The 16,963-nt window shown below is 47.9% G+C and overlaps 1 protein-coding gene across 1 annotated transcript; it reads left to right on the forward strand.

Moving 5' to 3' along the window:
* Positions 1-9,731: 9,731 nt before the first annotated feature.
* LOC136532322 (uncharacterized) lies at positions 9,732-15,551 on the forward strand. Its single transcript, XM_066524929.1, has 4 exons — positions 9,732-10,021; positions 11,222-11,293; positions 14,590-14,775; positions 15,101-15,551. The coding sequence occupies exons 1-4, from the start codon at positions 9,732-9,734 to the stop codon at positions 15,549-15,551; spliced, it is 999 nt and encodes a 332-aa protein (XP_066381026.1).
* The last annotated feature ends 1,412 nt before the right edge of the window (positions 15,552-16,963 follow it).

The raw sequence follows: 16,963 nt of genomic DNA on the forward strand, positions 1-16,963 counted from the left end.
AGGGGATGGCCTTACAAGTGAGAGGGAGAGAGTATGTATGCTACTAGGCCTTGTTGCCCACGCCAATGGTATAGGATGATGGCAGACACCCACAACACTATAGGATGTTAGATGCACGTGGGATGTTGCGTTGTCCTCTTCGAGTATGGCAGACGTCGGCGCCTACCACACTGTCGATACCTAGAGGCATGCAAGGGGTTTCACCATGTATGCCTGGTATGGTAAATGCCAACGCCCACAACACTGTTGATGCCCAGAGGCATGTGGGAGAGCCTTACCGTATGGGAGTTAATGGCGCCCACAACACTATAGAGGAAAATGTCAGTGCCTACAACACTACTCAGGCTCTGCCATGCCAGGGAGGTCGCAGAGTACTATTTCCACAGGTGTATAGGGTACGGACCCCGGTATTGTAGTTTGACTTGTGCGCCCTATCTTACTTTCTCCATCTGTTTCTAGGTCCTTACCGAGCGAGCGTCCCAGGTCGGTTGGTCCTAGTTGACTCTGATTGCGCCAGTCAGAGAAGAGCAGTGAGCAGGGGTTTGGTGCCCGATTAGAGACATGGGTTGGAGTCAGAAGTAGTGCTTTGGCCAGGCCTTCCGATCGGAGAGGCTATCCAGAGGTGGACTGGAGATCAAAGCGAGTGCTCCGGTTGGAGAGGTGGGCCAGAGTCAGAGAAACGGGCATCGTTCCTCCTCGGCCTGTCGTTTAGGTACTTGGGCCGGCCCATGAGTTGCGTGTTTGTTTGCCATGTTGCCTACTGGCCGAGCTTCTATTGGGAAGCCGGTCCGCAAGGGACCCTGGGTTTATGAACCCGATAGGAGCCCCCGAGCCTCCGGGCAATTTGGGTAGAATCGTCTAGGGGATTTTTGTCTTGACGGTGGGTGCACGTGAGCGCACCCGCGAGTGTAGCCCCTAAGCCCCCAAGTGGTTCGGGCAGAACTATCTAGGGGTTTTTTTGTGTTTCCTGTGGGGGAGGTTTTCTTTTGGTCAGTGGGTGTGCGCGAGCGCACCCGCGGGTGTAGCCCTTGAGCCCTAGACGATTTGGGCAGAATCGTCTAGGGGGTGTTTGTTAGCGGGCGTGTGTGCGTTTTTAGTTTGAGATAGAGTCGTCAACCAAGGCATCGTTGTGCAGCCAAGGCAGTTTAGTTTTAGGGATTGGGTGAGACAGAGCTCGCGGATCCTGGCGTCGGTGCGGGCCTAGGATCGGACATGGCAGTTATTTTTAGGGATCGAACGAGATGGAGCTCGTGGATCCTGGCGTCGGTGCGCACCATGGGATCAGGCGAGTCAGAGTCATGGATCCTAGCCTCGGTGCTGCCCATGCAGCCAAGGCAGTTAGTCAGTTAGTTTAGGGATCAGGTGAGCCAGAGCTCGCGGATCCTTACGGGGCGAGTTCGGGGTCGCAGACCCTGGTGTTTGGTGTCTTGAGCCCCCGAGCCCTGTTGGGCTTTGGTAGGGGTCAGTTTGAGTTGTGTGTGTTACTCTGTCCTTAGTTTCTCACAACTAGAGGGGCTGAGCTTTGTCGCTTACCTCGATCGCTCGGACTTGAGTGACGCACTCGATGAGTTCGCTAACGGGTATGATCAAGTGGAATCTGGGTCCGTCGTTCGTGATGGGGTCGGCATAGCCCTCTTATGACATTCCACTACTCCTTTACCTGCTACCTAGGAGATGCCTAGATCATTCCGAAGACCGACCCAGGTGGCCTACTGGCCTCCCCTCGATGGAGATTCTGTGGGCTTGGCAAGAGGTTTAGGATCAAACGAGAAGGTTGAGATGACCCTGTCTACTTTGGGGCAAACTGGGTGAGGGCCGCACAGGGCTCATCTGCATTTTCTCCCCTGGCTCTGTTTGATGTGGTGCGGCCCTGAGCCCTTCGTGGGCTGACCTTCAAACCTCGGTCGGTCGTTGCTCATGTCTAATGAGGCAACTATCACTTCATGACGCAACACGGACCATTGTGATGCATTTTGCTCCACGTGCGATGCTTTAGTTCCCGAGCCCCCAGGCGGTTTAGGGCCTAAACCGTCTGGGGGCACGGGCATATGGAATGAATGTGTGTATGGATGTATGAAATGATTATAAAGAAATAGCAGGGGTCGGTAGTGTTACCTTGATGACTCAAGTGACGGAGTTTGAAGAGCTCCAATCAGAGATGTCCGACCGAGAACCATGCTCGTCGTTCGTGACAGAGTCGGCATGGCCTACATGGGGCATCCCTTTGCTCCTTACCTATCTCTCGGTATTTTTCCTGAGCCATTCAATTGACTTAGGAAGCCCGACGGTCTCTCCTGGTGGAGATCTCATTTTGGGTTTTTTCTAAGTCCCATCTGGGGATGCAGAGAGCTACCTGTGTGCGGTGGCGCTTTGGTTCTTGTGCCCGGTGTGCGGTGGTGGTTGGTGTGCGGTAGTGGAGGGCCATACCTAGGCCACGCCCCATCTGATCAGGCGTCATTCTGTCGGGCAAGGCCCATCTCATCGGTCAGGGCGTGTCTTGTCTGCATTAAATGGGAACAATAGAGAGTTTTTCGCTCCGCCGTTTTGACTTTCCCGATTGGCGCTCCTTCCCCATCTGTTGTGCCTTTTTCTTTAAGTAGGAGAAGGGAGAAGGTTTTCACCCCGTTCCTCCGCCTATTCCCCATCCGCTGCCTCCTCTCATTTTCCATCTTGTCGAGAGCGTCTTTGAGAGCCACGGTGGTTCCTAGGAAAGAAAAGGGAGAGGGCGAGGGAGAGGAAAAACTCACAAATCCTTTCACGAACCCACAGTGAGATGTCGGACTAGAGGTCATCCACTGTGAGGGAGTCGGTGTTGAAGGCCTTCGTCGTGAAGGAGTTTCTACCACCGAAGGAGGTGACGCACTAGAGGGCTCCCGGGAGGGAGGACTTCCCACAACCTCAGCCCTACGAGGTGGTTTCTTTTCTTGCCTTCCATGAGCGTGGGTTAGAATACCCCGTGCATTGGTTCCTGCGTGAGCTCCTCAATGAGTGGGGTCTAGAGCTGCTGCACCTCAATCCAATGGGGGTGCTGCATATCGCTGGCTTTGTCACTGTCTGTGAGGCCTTCCTCGGGATGGAGCCACACACGGACTTCTTCCAGCGGCTCTTCTCTGGGCGAGCTTTGCCGGTGAGGAATCCACCTGAGGTCATGCCGGTGGGGGGTTCACCTTGTAGAGGAAACCGAGCACGGGGGACTCATATCCCACGTACATCCCCTACGACTCCATCTGGGGGAGTGAAAGTGCATCTAGCCCTTTAGTGGGTTTTGGATGATTGAATGACAACGTGATTAAAGTACTAACCTGTTTGCTAAGTGTGAACAGGTAATAGGTTATCTCACAGGCACTTAATGAAAGCCAAAATGATGTGTTGTTGTATAAACAATCTAGTTCAAGCACAAGACAACAATGCAAATGGAATTCATGTGAAGGCTTATTTCTTGTGGGATTTCCATGTACTATGTGAAAGCAAGCTCATGATTATTAGTTAATGAGACATGAGGGATTGCATATGGAATGGTCTCATATTTGAAGCTTGCTAAATTAAAATGAAAAAGATAACAATACATATGAATGGATGATTCAACACAAGATGTGACTTGATGGCTTGAGATGGTGAAGATAGCAAGGAAAGGCTTCGAGGTACTAAGCAAGGGTGAAGGGCAAGCGACGGCTTGGCAGCCGAAGAACCTAGCTAGGGTGAAGAAGAAAGTACTTGCATTTAGTTGAGGTACTAATCAAGCTAAGATGGTCATATTGATGTGAAGAATCAAATCTATAATGAAGTATTTGATGGAAGTGACTTGATACATTTGGGATTATTCAAATTTGATGAATGGAATCAAGTCACATGCTCAAGATGGCTATGCTCAAGTGAAAAGATCAACATCAACATTTTAGCACCCTTACTTGATGAAGATTGGAAGGGACGGCATCAATTCAAAAAGGAACAACTCAAGTGGTACAAATTCATATTTCTGTTTATCTTGAGTTTAATAGGTATGCCGTACTATTAAGAGGGATGCATCATGTTGATAGATAATGTTTCATAAGTGCTCAAGCCAACCCATGTGAGTTTTAAGTATTTGAGCGACAAAAGTGCTAACTGATTTCTTGCTGGTCTGGCAATACCGGACGTGTCCGGTATTCATACCGGACGTGTCCGGTATTTGTCCAGCAGCTGTGAACCTGTTGTTCTCGGGTTGGTTCGTCGGGAGTTCCGACGTAGGTCGGGAGTTCCGACGGTCGGGAGTCCCGGCATGGGTCGGGAGTTCCGACGTCTCGCACTTCAAGAGTCTTGGAGGTTTCACTGTCCTGGTCATACCGGACGTGTCCGGTATTCATACCGGACGTGTCCGGTATGGATGACCAGATGCCAACGGCTAGTTTTCAAAAGCCATGAGGGTCGGGAGTTCCGACGTAAGTCGGGAGTTCCGACAGTCAGGAGTTCCGACATATGTCGGGAGTTCCGACACCTCACTAACTTTAACTCAGTTACATGTTTTTCAAAACTTCTGAGGGCCGGGGGTTCCGACTTGAGTCGGGAGTTCCGAGGGTCGGAAGTCCCGGCGTTCTTTGGGAGTTCCGACGCCTCACAACTTCACTGTAACTTAGTTACCGTTGGCGCAGTATGAGTCATACCGGACGTGTCCGGTATGCATTCCGGACGTGTCCGGTATTGCAACGGCTATAAAACGGCTAGTTTTCCTTGGGGGCTATAAATACCCCCAAGCCTCCACCTTTGGAGGCTGCTGATTCTGCTGAGATAGACACACGTTTTTGAGCCTTGCCAACTCTCCTAAACCCTCTCTTAGTGAGTGTGTGATCCAAATTGCAAAATCAATTTGTGGGTTAAGAGAGAATTTGAAAAAGAGAGCAAGCCACCACTTGAGCACTTGTGCATATTGTCAATCTCGTGATTCGCATTTGTTACTCTTGGACTCTTTGGTCCTAGACGGCTAGGCGTCGCCGGAGAGCAACCGAGAGATTGTGGTTGCTTCGGAAAGTTTGTAACGGTCGATTCCGCCGCCTCAGAATCATTTAGTGGAAGGAGGAAAAGGAGTTGGAAAAGACTCCGGCTAGAGTGACCTTCGTGGTACCCTCTAGGGCTGACCTTCGCTGGGTCGCCCGCAGCCCCCTCAACGGAGAGTAGGACTCGAACGAGTCCGAACTTCGGTAAAACAAATATCGTGTCTAAATTCGCATTTCATTTGATATTTGTGTTGCTCTAGCTGTTCTGCAGGTTCTCTGTGTATATTGTCATCTCCACTAAGTGCCTGCAGTTTGGTTTGAAGATAGAAATCGAAAGGAGCAAGTTCGGGGCTGATCTGCAGAAATCGTGTATACCGGACACGTCCGGTATTCATACCGGACACGTCCGGTATTTCCTGCCTGCACTGAAAATATTTATTTTCTGTTCTAACTTGGTGTTGTAGGGTTGTAGCTTCTAGATATATTCTTTATACCTTGTTTTCTTTGTGGCTAACTTGTGAGGGGTGGTAGTACTCTTAATTTGGAGTTTCCATTTTGGAAACTCCCCTTTCTAATTTTTTCCGCATTTAAAGGTGTTAATTTTCAGAAACGCCTATTCACCCCCCTCTAGGCGGCATCCTAGGTCCTTTCAATTGGTATCAGAGAGAGGTTCTCACCTAAAGCTTCACCGCCGTGAGAAAAGGATGTCGACGCCTATCGAGTTGGAGCCGGTGCTTCTCCAAAATGATGGTTCAAACTTTCTAACTTGGTCAATACATGTACTCAATGCTTTTAGAGATATTAGTCCTCTTGTTGAGCATATTGTGGATGCAAGCATACCTCTTTCTATAGTTGATTGGAGCAACTACAAAAATTTGTCAAAAGAGGAAGAGATATGCGTGCAACTCAATGCTCAAGCTATTAATGTCATTTTGAGTACATTAAGTGTAGAGGTTCAAGATGAGGCAATATTCAATGGACAACCACCTCCGGAGAGTGCTCATCTCATTTGGACTAGACTTTTTGATTTATATGGAAAATCCAAATGTGATGATGCACTTGAGATCGAGTCAATGGAAAGTATGTCCATTGTGTCTTCATACAGCGAAGAAGCCTCACAAGACCTCAAGAGTGCCGAGCCGGAGCAAGAAGTGCAAGCAGCGCATGACGTGCTGTCTGCCTGCACATACCGGACGTGTCCGGTATGGCCGAGGCAGTAGACCAGCAAGCAGCTGTTTGTAGCAATGCTCAAGCCCGATGGCGACCAAGTGATGAGTCAACCTCAGTATCTCATGATACTCATCACTTGTGTCTCATGGCCAAGAAAAGCAAGAAGAAGAATAACAAGAAAAATCAAGAAAAGGAGAAAGCACAAGTAGATGATCAAGATAAGAGTGATGTTGAAGTTGAAGACAACTACAACCTTGATCATCTCAACCATAAAGACAAGTTCATCATCATGAAGATAGTTGAAAAGAATGATGAGCTTGAAGAAGAGATTGAGAAGCAAGAGCAATCGCTTCAAAATCAAGAAAAGTTTCTCATCTCCAAATTGCAACAGCTAAAGGCAATAAATGAGAGGTATGAAAAATTGTCAATTGAGCATGCTTTAGTTACTAATTCCTCTTCTAGTGTTTCACAACTAGAGAAGGAAAACTTCGAGCTCAAGGCAAGGCTAGATGAACTATCAAGCAAGTATAATGAGCTACAAGCAAATTATGTTCATCTAAAGTGCTCTCATGAGGAAGTAGTAGAATCAAGCATCATGCTTGAGGTGGCTCATGAGGTTGTGATTACATCGGTAAAATTCTCTCAACCTCTCACACATCTGCTCACTAGTACACCATCTCAATTAAATATTTCTTGTACTAATGAATGTGCTCCTCAAGCAAGCCAATCTTCGATTGAGCTAAATCTTATAGAAAACATAGAGCTCAAAGAAGAAGTGCAAAGATTAAAGAAAGAGGTGATTCGGTTGAAGGGTAAGGAGAAAGCACAACCTTCTCAAGATAACCGTGATAACATGGTGAAGAAGCTTGAGAAGAGTTCAAACCTTGCTTCCTCCAAAGCCCAACAAAAGAATCACATCTTAAGCAAGGCCAACACAACCAAGAGCAAGAAACATGGAAAAAGGATGTGCTATGGTTGTGGATTGTATGGACATGAGTGGGCTATGTGTCCACACAAAAGTTGGGCCGACAAGGTTGAAGCCGCCAATCAAAAGGCTTCTACCAAGGAGGCCAAGCAAGTGAAGAGTCATGGACAAAGTGCTTGTCTCATGAGCAAGAAATTGGGGCATCTTACCAAGAAATGCCCAATGTACAAAGAAGCAAGAAAGGAAGCCCAAGTTGCAACTAGAAGATGCTATGGGTGCAATGAGATGGGCCACAAGGTTGATAGATGTCCATACAAGCAAAGCAAGCATAGAGCACACAAAGGCCGCATATGCTATGCTTGTAGAAGAAAGGGGCATCTAAGCTATGAATGCCCAAATGGTAAAACTCCTAAGCCAAACACATTTGTTTATAATGACATGCTTAGGAAGACCACAAATGGAGTTAGCACTAGTAAGGTGATGTGTTCACCACAAACTAATGCTAAAACCATTTGGGTGCCTAAGCACTTATTGACTAACTCAAAAGGACCCAACAAGAGTTGGGTACCAAAGTGTGCTTAGGTTAATGATGTAGGTACTTGGTGATGAGATGAAGGCTTCGGGGTGGTTGAGCAAGCAATTTGATAATATTCACTCAATTTATCAACCAACTCTTATCATAATTCCTTATATGGTTGACCCGAAGATAATTCAATAAATATATCATCTATTTCATCCTCATCATTGGTAACAAGTACCTAAACTTTATATCATAGCCACTTTGTTCAGTTTGTGTACAAAAGGTCACAAATAGACATATCTGTGAAATATTGAAAGTGGTTAATAAGTTTTACTTGATGTTTATCATATTTGCCATATGATGCTTTTATTAGCTCTCTAGTAGAGTAATTTATTTGTTGAGATGCAAGTATACATCAAATAAATATTACAGTTAAAACGAAGAATCACAAGCAGCAAATTAACTGGTTCTGTCTTGCACCTATCGGACGTGTCCGGTATTACTATCGGACGTGTCCGGTATGGCCAGGAACAGAAAGTTAGTGCTTCTGTTCTGTGTATTCCGGACGTGTTCGGTATATCTACCGGACGTGTCCGGTATTGCATGGACCAGAACACTAATTGTGTTGCAACTGAGTATTCGACCCATACATTTTTCATATATCCCTAACATACTCAGAAGCTTGTGTTTTATCAAATCTAAGTGGATTGTGAGCATCTCTTAAACTCACTTTTAAATATGGCAATCTTATTTGGTTTTTGGTCAAAATGAAAATTGGCTCTCAATTTCTTAACAGAATAAAAGTGCTTATTGAAAGTCATTCAAAATACTTGAAGCACTTATTTAGGGGGAGCTAAATTTCTATTTTGCACCATTGTGGACTAACAAATTAATCTAGCACTCCTTGTAGTCCTTTGGATGAAAAATTGAATTTGTATCAAGCATGATTACTTGGCAATCAAGGTCAACATAAAAATTATCATGCCATGTATCTTCTTAGTGGTATTCTTGTGGGCTCAAGGCAAAGGTATGTTTTTACATACATGTATTGTAAGTGCATCTAAGGCCCTTTATATGTTAGAATGTGCATTTGTGTGACATAGGAGAGAAGTTTTTCAAAACCCCTAACTAGCATGAGTAGGAAGTGTGAATTTGAAAAACTATTTGAATCTTGGTCTTTGTGACCTAGCCTTGCCATGTGATGATTATAGCTCTCCCTGATTGTTTGATCAGCTAATCACACATGACATGGCTCTCTTAAGTCCACATTCTACTTTGTCTCACTTTATCTCTCTCAAGCAAGCAAATTATTGATTATGCCATATATTTGGAAAAGAGATAATAAATTGATGGCATTTGATAAGAGAAGTGATAGTACTCGGTTTGGATAAATGTCATACACCTTTTTGGACTGAGCAACAACAGAGAAAGGGATTGGAAGAGTGAGAACACATTTTGGAAATTATTTGGGCCAGCCCGCGTATACCGGACGTGTCCGGTATGAGCAGGACTATAAAAACAGAGCATACCCCTTCGGCCCAAACAGACTTGCCTCCTCCAAACCATCCAGCCGACGCCTTTCTTCTCACCTAGGGCGACCAAGGATTTCACCAAGGAAAAGAGAGAGAGGGAGATTGCATTGGAGAAGGCTTGGATCAAGGATTGAAGGCACGTGGACTTGGATTTCACATCGCTCTCTCTTCTCTCCTCTCAAGGTACCCTAATCACGGACCTCGTCCGATCTACATGGTCAATACATGATTTGAAAATTCCTTCGGTAAATATGCTGCATTGGTGATGGAGAAGCAATGCCCAAAGTTTGGTATTAATCCGTGTTGGTTTGAATCAAGGAACCCTGGTTAGGGTTGCTGGTCGCCCATACCGGACGTGTCCGGTATGCTACCGGACGTGTCCGGTATGACCCAGCAGAGCAGGCTCTCTGCTTCCTTTGATTCAATGCTATCCTAGAATTGTTTATTAGGCACAGCTTCTTCTGCATCTATGTTTTGCAAACCTTATGACAATGGTGTGTCGAGGTAATTGTAAAACCTTGGATAAAAGAATCTATGTCTAATTACAATTCAAGAATAAGCTATGGGCATGTATCTAAAATTCTTTGGAAATCTTTGGATACAGGACAGCAACCATGAGTGGACGACAGGAGCCGAGGTCCAAGCACAGGCATGATCCAGCACTTGAGAAGTACAAGAAGGCAAGACAGGAGATGCATCCTAGATTCCAGCCGAGCAGCAGGAGGCCTACCAGAGCTGCCTCTAGTGCAGCACCTCAGTATGCAGAGGGATCAGGGAGCTCTTCTTCTGACACTGATTCTGATGAGTTCAGAGTAGAGCCCAGAGAAGATAAAAAGAGGAAGAGCACTGACAGAGGATCTGATGGTGACAGCTCAGATGAGGAGCAGGAGATTGAGGAGGAGGAGTCAGTTCCTCCAGTTCAGCACCAGCCTGGTCAGGGGATGCATTATGGTCTTCTTGAGACACGTCTGTCCAATGTGCCCTCCTATGTTCCCCGAGTTGACTACAGGGGAAAGGGTATGACCAGGAAGGCTAGAGATGAGCGAAGGGTTGATCCGAGGAGCTTACCTAAGGTTCAGTACGATCACCGCTTCCAGACAGCCTTTCACTTGGACTTCTACTCCAGTGTGATTCTTACCAGGAACCCAGTAATTGCCAGGTCTCAGTGGATTGACTGGCAATATATTAGAGAGTTGCAGAAGGCCTCAGTTGATCATGCTATTGCCATCTGCCAGAGCACAGGAGTTTATGAGATCATGGAGTTCCAGCATGACTGGAACACAGAGGTAGTAGCTCAGTTCTATGCTACTCTGTTCGTTGAGGAGGATGAGAGGCGGATGCACTGGATGCTTGAGGGCCAGTGGTACAGTGTTGACTATGATGTTTTTGCCGCCCACCTTGGCTTCTCTGAGGATGATCTCCAGAGGGACATGATCCACACCGAGCAGGTGTTACCCCCTGAGCAGCTCACATATATGTATCCTCCTGGTGGTGAGAGAGGAGCTGTGGGGAAGGTTCTAGGTCTTCACCCTACCTTCAGGTACCTGGACAGGATGTTCAGGAAGACTATTGACTGCAAGGGTGGAGACAAGGGCACCATTGCTGATTACTCCAGGAACCTACTCCACAGGATGGCACCTGATGCTCGGCCCTTCAGCGTGTTTGACTTTATTTGGTCCGAGATCAGGAGTGTTGGAGAGAGGCCCCTCAAGGGCTGTGGTTTTGCTCCTTATATCATGCATATGATTGAGCAGGTGACAGGGCACATTTTTGAGTATGATAAAATTCACAAGGCCCTAAAGATTATTGCAGATCTGCCTGAGACAGGGTTACCTCCAGCAGGACCAGGAGGAGCAGTAGCAGCACCAGAGGCAGATGCACCTGGGAGTGGTGCACCAGCAGGAGCTTCACCTTCACCACGTGCTCCTTCACGTTCTACTTCACGCCGTGGCAGTCCTCCTTCGCCTATCTGTAGGCTTTTCAGCTCCATATTTGGGATGTGCCGTGACATCCAGACTAGGCAGCAGAAGGAGAGGGAGGCTAGGAGGAAGGACACTCGGACTTTGAAGCAAATTGCTTCTAATCTTGAGCTTGATCCTCCTAGATCTCCTCTATCAGATGAAGCAGCTAGTGAGCAGGAGACTGAGGAGCAGCAGCAGGCCAGATATGATAGAGAGTATGTTGAGTTCATACAGCGACAGCAGCAGCAGCAGGCACCTGAGCACCCTGACACTCTACCACTTCAGGCTCGTATGCCTACTCACTCTCAGCCACGTCCCAGCACTGCCGACGACTATGCTACAGATTGGTGGAGTGACCTGACAGGTGGTGGTGGCTTCTACGGGTCTGGTGGCTATGACCCGTCTGGTGTGGGTGGTTCTCGTCCAGCCGGTGTTGCACGCTCAGATGATGAGGATGCTGGTCGAGATGATGCTGATGATGAGTGATCTCAGCTTTCCGTGACAGCTTGTAGCCCCTTTGTCCTTAGTATGTCATTGTTGGACCTTTGTGGTGATAGATGACAAAGGGGGAGAGAGACTGATTAAAGCTTCAGGATAACTTCAGGATAGTTTCTTTTGCTTATCTTTGTACCTGAAGATATGTACTGCAGGCTGTAGTTTGTTTTTGAGCTTCATTGTTGTATCTTGTGAGAGATGAGACTTATGCTTTATCTTTGTATCTCTTGAGACATGATCTTTATCTATATATCAGTGGTTTCTGGACTTGAGAAAATTTGTAATGAGTGCTATGTGTGAATTACATGTGCCATATTTATTTTCATAAGGACTATGCATGCTAGAATGAAAATATTTGATGTGATGCCTTTATATTTATTCTTGTATGATATATCTTGTCATATGCATCACGATTTCTCTTTGTCACACACACATGCACCCCACGGATGCAATGATTTAGGGGGAGTCTCCTATTTGTTTTAGTATGTGCAATTGACATTTGAGGTCATTTTGTGAAATTCTAATCATAAGCACATATTAAGGGGGAGCCTCTCATAAATCATTGAACCCAAAAGTTTAAATGTTTATATCATTTTGTAAGCTTTAATCAAGTTGTCATCAATCACCAAAAAGGGGGAGATTGAAAGTGCATCTAGCCCTTTAGTGGGTTTTGGATGATTGAATGACAACGTGATTAAAGTACTAACCTGTTTGCTAAGTGTGAACAGGTAATAGGTTATCTCACAGGCACTTAATGAAAGCCAAAATGATGTGTTGTTGTATAAACAATCTAGTTCAAGCACAAGACAACAATGCAAATGGAATTCATGTGAAGGCTTATTTCTTGTGGGATTTCCATGTACTATGTGAAAGCAAGCTCATGATTATTAGTTAATGAGACATGAGGGATTGCATATGGAATGGTCTCATATTTGAAGCTTGCTAAATTAAAATGAAAAAGATAACAATACATATGAATGGATGATTCAACACAAGATGTGACTTGATGGCTTGAGATGGTGAAGATAGCAAGGAAAGGCTTCGAGGTACTAAGCAAGGGTGAAGGGCAAGCGACGGCTTGGCAGCCAAAGAACCTAGCTAGGGTGAAGAAGAAAGTACTTGCATTTAGTTGAGGTACTAATCAAGCTAAGATGGTCATATTGATGTGAAGAATCAAATCTATAATGAAGTATTTGATGGAAGTGACTTGATACATTTGGGATTATTCAAATTTGATGAATGGAATCAAGTCACATGCTCAAGATGGCTATGCTCAAGTGAAAAGATCAACATCAACATTTTAGCACCCTTACTTGATGAAGATTGGAAGGGACGGCATCAATTCAAAAAGGAACAACTCAAGTGGTACAAATTCATATTTCCGTTTATCTTGAGTTTAATAGGTATGCCGTACTATTAAGAGAGATGCATCATGTTGATAGATAATGTTTCATAAGTGCTCAAGCCAACCCATGTGAGTTTTAAGTATTTGAGCGACAAAAGTGCTAACTGATTTCTTGCTGGTCTGGCAATACCGGACGTGTCCGGTATTCATACCGGACGTGTCCGGTATTTGTCCAGCAGCTGTGAACCTGTTGTTCTCGGGTTGGTTCGTCGGGAGTTCCGACGTAGGTCGGGAGTTCCGACGGTCGGGAGTCCCGGCATGGGTCGGGAGTTCCGACGTCTCGCACTTCAAGAGTCTTGGAGGTTTCACTGTCCTGGTCATACCGGACGTGTCCGGTATTCATACCGGACGTGTCCGGTATGGATGACCAGATGCCAACGGCTAGTTTTCAAAAGCCGTGAGGGTCGGGAGTTCCGACACCTCACTAACTTTAACTCAGTTACATGTTTTTCAAAACTTCTGAGGGTCGGGGGTTCCGACTTGAGTCGGGAGTTCCGAGGGTCGGAAGTCCCGGCGTTCTTTGGGAGTTCCGACGCCTCACAACTTCACTGTAACTTAGTTACCGTTGGCGCAGTATGAGTCATACCGGACGTGTCCGGTATTGCAACGGCTATAAAACGGCTAGTTTTCCTTGGGGGCTATAAATACCCCCAAGCCTCCACCTTTGGAGGCTGCTGATTCTGCTGAGATAGACACACATTTTTGAGCCTTGCCAACTCTCCTAAACCCTCTCTTAGTGAGTGTGTGATCCAAATTGCAAAATCAATTTGTGGGTTAAGAGAGAATTTGAAAAAGAGAGCAAGCCACCACTTGAGCACTTGTGCATATTGTCAATCTCGTGATTCGCATTTGTTACTCTTGGACTCTTCGGTCCTAGACGGCTAGGCGTCGCCGGAGAGCAACCGAGAGATTGTGGTTGCTTTGGAAAGTTTGTAACGGTCGATTCCGCCGCCTCGGAATCATTTAGTGGAAGGAGGAAAAGGAGTTGGAAAAGACTCCGGTTAGAGTGACCTTCGTGGTACCCTCTAGGGCTGACCTTCGCTGGGTCGCCCGCAGCCCCCTCAACGGAGAGTAGGACTCGAACGAGTCCGAACTTCGGTAAAACAAATATCGTGTCTAAATTCGCATTTCATTTGATATTTGTGTTGCTCTAGCTGTTCTGCAGGTTCTCTGTGTATATTGTCATCTCCACTAAGTGCCTGCAGTTTGGTTTGAAGATAGAAATCGAAAGGAGCAAGTTCGGGGCTGATCTGCAGAAATCGTGTATACCGGACACGTCCGGTATTCATACCGGACACGTCCGGTATTTCCTGCCTGCACTGAAAATATTTATTTTCTGTTCTAACTTGGTGTTGCAGGGTTGTAGCTTCTAGATATATTCTTTATACCTTGTTTTCTTTGTGGCTAACTTGTGAGGGGTGGTAGTACTCTTAATTTGGAGTTTCCATTTTGGAAACTCCCCTTTCTAATTTTTTCCACATTTAAAGGTGTTAATTTTCAGAAACGCCTATTCACCCCCCTCTAGGCGGCATCCTAGGTCCTTTCAGGGAGGCACGGGGAGTGGTTTTATATCAGGAATCTGGTAGAGGCGCCATTCTCGGTGTTCACCAGTGGGAGGCCAGAGAAGCGGGATAGTTGGTCATGGGGCTGTTCTCATCGAGAGAAGAAGAAGGTGGAGATCATTGAGGTGTCGCTCCAGAAGCTCGTGCGGCGCGGTCTTGATGGGGTGCGGGTGTTCCACACCCTCTACCACCGCCAAGTTGCTCCATTAGTGGAGAGGGCACAACCCATGTGGAGGTAAGGCGGCGCATCAAATCCTGATCGTGTGTCGCCAGAGGAGCTATCGAATGACGAGGTCTAGAGTCACCTTGATCAGGGCTACAGCAGAAGTCCAAAGAGAAGGTCGATGGGAAGCCCGAACCTCTCAATGCCTCAGTGGTGTCCAAACTGGTATGCTCCTCTCTCTTTACTTCATGTTCTTTTCCCCTTTGCTTTCCTGCTTTTTTGATCTTGAGTCGCCTATTGCATAGATGCTTGATGCTTACAAGTCCTGGCCACACCTTCCAAAGGGGCCAAAGGGCATGGCTAGGCAAGCCACCTAGAAGGAGGCGGCGGATGCCAGGAAGAAAAAGAAAGTCGAGGTGGCTCACCGGAAGTATAAGAAGGAGAAGGAGATTGCCCGACGCGTGAAGGCCAGGGAAAATAATAGTGACGTCGAGTCTGAGCTCGAGTCAGAGGATCCCACAGATGTGGATGACATGGTTTTCTCTGAGGAGGAGGAAAGCCGGGAGGTTGTTGTGACCTCGGTGGAGCATCATGACCCTGCGGTGATGTCTGCTGGCGATGAGCGGGAGGCGAAGAGCCGTGCCACGGTTCCTATGCTGAGGAAGTGTGCGGCGAGCACAGACGCCGCCGGCGAATGGGAGGCAAAGCGGGCGCGGTCACTGCACCCCTCGGTGGCGTCGCCGATCTCGTCCCCACCTGCCACGGGTGCGATCGAGCAAGCCAGGTGGTTAGAGGAGCGAGCTTGCACCCGTGTGTCGCTGGGACTAGTGCCAGTGCACGACTCGTAGCGGGAGGATGCCTCGCCTGCTGCTCCGGTCAGAGCGTCCTGAGCCGAAGGTCATGGTGACCCACAGGCCAGGCAGGAGATGGTTGGGATGACTCGGCCCCCGGTTGAAGTGAGGGGGCGCAGGTCGTAGCCTGGGAGCGGTCCTCGCCCTACGGGCCCATCGACACTGGGTCTTGGCTTCAGAGTTGTGCCGCTCACCTCTCGATATGTCTTTATTTGTTTCTTTTTGATCTTGCTGTTTAGTCTTTTTTTGGAGTATGACTGACGTGTACATTTTCTCAGCGGCCGGACGATGACGGGGTTGAGCATCACCCCAACTCCCGTGCAGGAGGTTTGGAGGCCCACCCTATAGCGCGCCACGGTGAGCGGCGGGGGGAATAGGGTGGTGGCGGCAAGCCCTTCCCTTCTAGGGGTGGTGCTCCCCGGGTCGATTGCTAGTATGGCGGCTGCGGCGGTGATGGTGCTAGCGGCGATCCCGGTGGTGATGATGGAGGCTTCGCTAGAGGTGTCCCTCGTGGCCCCTCCTCCACCAGCTGTGGTGGAAGAGGAGAAGGAGACCAAGCCTCCTGCCTCGCCGGGTGGAGGGCTACATGGCTCACCCTCATGGTCGGAGCTGATGGCGCCGGGGGAGACACGACCGGGATGGAGTCAAAATGCCCATCGGCGGCCCATGCAATCGAGGTGGTGGAGATCCCATCTGACGATGAGGTGAATGATGTGGTGGAGCAGCCGGTGCCATCGCAGGAGCTGGTGGTGGTTCGGTCGGAGGCTGGGCCCTCTAGCGGGCTACCGGAGGGTGACCTAGTGGGGCCCTACCCTAAGGACCCAGCAAAGGTGTGGTTCGTCCTTTGGGATTCCTAGGAGTGTCAGCTCTGGGACATCCTTAGGGGGAAAGGACTTGCCATGGAGTCTAAACTTGCCAACCTGTTGGTGAAGCTCTAGGACGCCTAGGAGTAGGTTAAGTCCGCCCAACAGTTAGTCAAGGTCGACCTACAGCTCGCCGTGGAGGTGAGTTTCCCGTATTTGTCCTTGACTTCTGAGTCTCTTGTTGGTTGCCTCAGCATGCTTGCTTTTTGTTTTCATAGGGTCTACAGGAGATGTTGTCCCGCAAGTCCCGCTTCCTTCGGATGGAGCATGCCCAGGTGGCTGAGCTTGAGCGTCAGCTAAAGTTCGCCCGCCATGAGTCCTAGGACCGGGCGATCGAGGTGACCGTGATGCGAGCGGAGGAGCAGCGCACAGTAGAGCAAGCGTCTGCTGCCGAGCGGGGGCTTGAGGAGGCAAAGGCCCACCAGGTGGAGACCAAGGCGGGGTTGCGAAAATCCCTAGCGAACACCGAGGCGGCGCTCCAAAAATCCCTGGAGACCCTTGAGTCAGAGCGGAATACCCTAGAGTTGGAGCAAAAGGCCTGGTCGG

The sequence above is a fragment of the Miscanthus floridulus genome, unplaced genomic scaffold (assembly GCF_019320115.1).
Source record: "Miscanthus floridulus cultivar M001 unplaced genomic scaffold, ASM1932011v1 fs_580_1_2, whole genome shotgun sequence".
NCBI lineage: Eukaryota > Viridiplantae > Streptophyta > Magnoliopsida > Poales > Poaceae > Miscanthus > Miscanthus floridulus.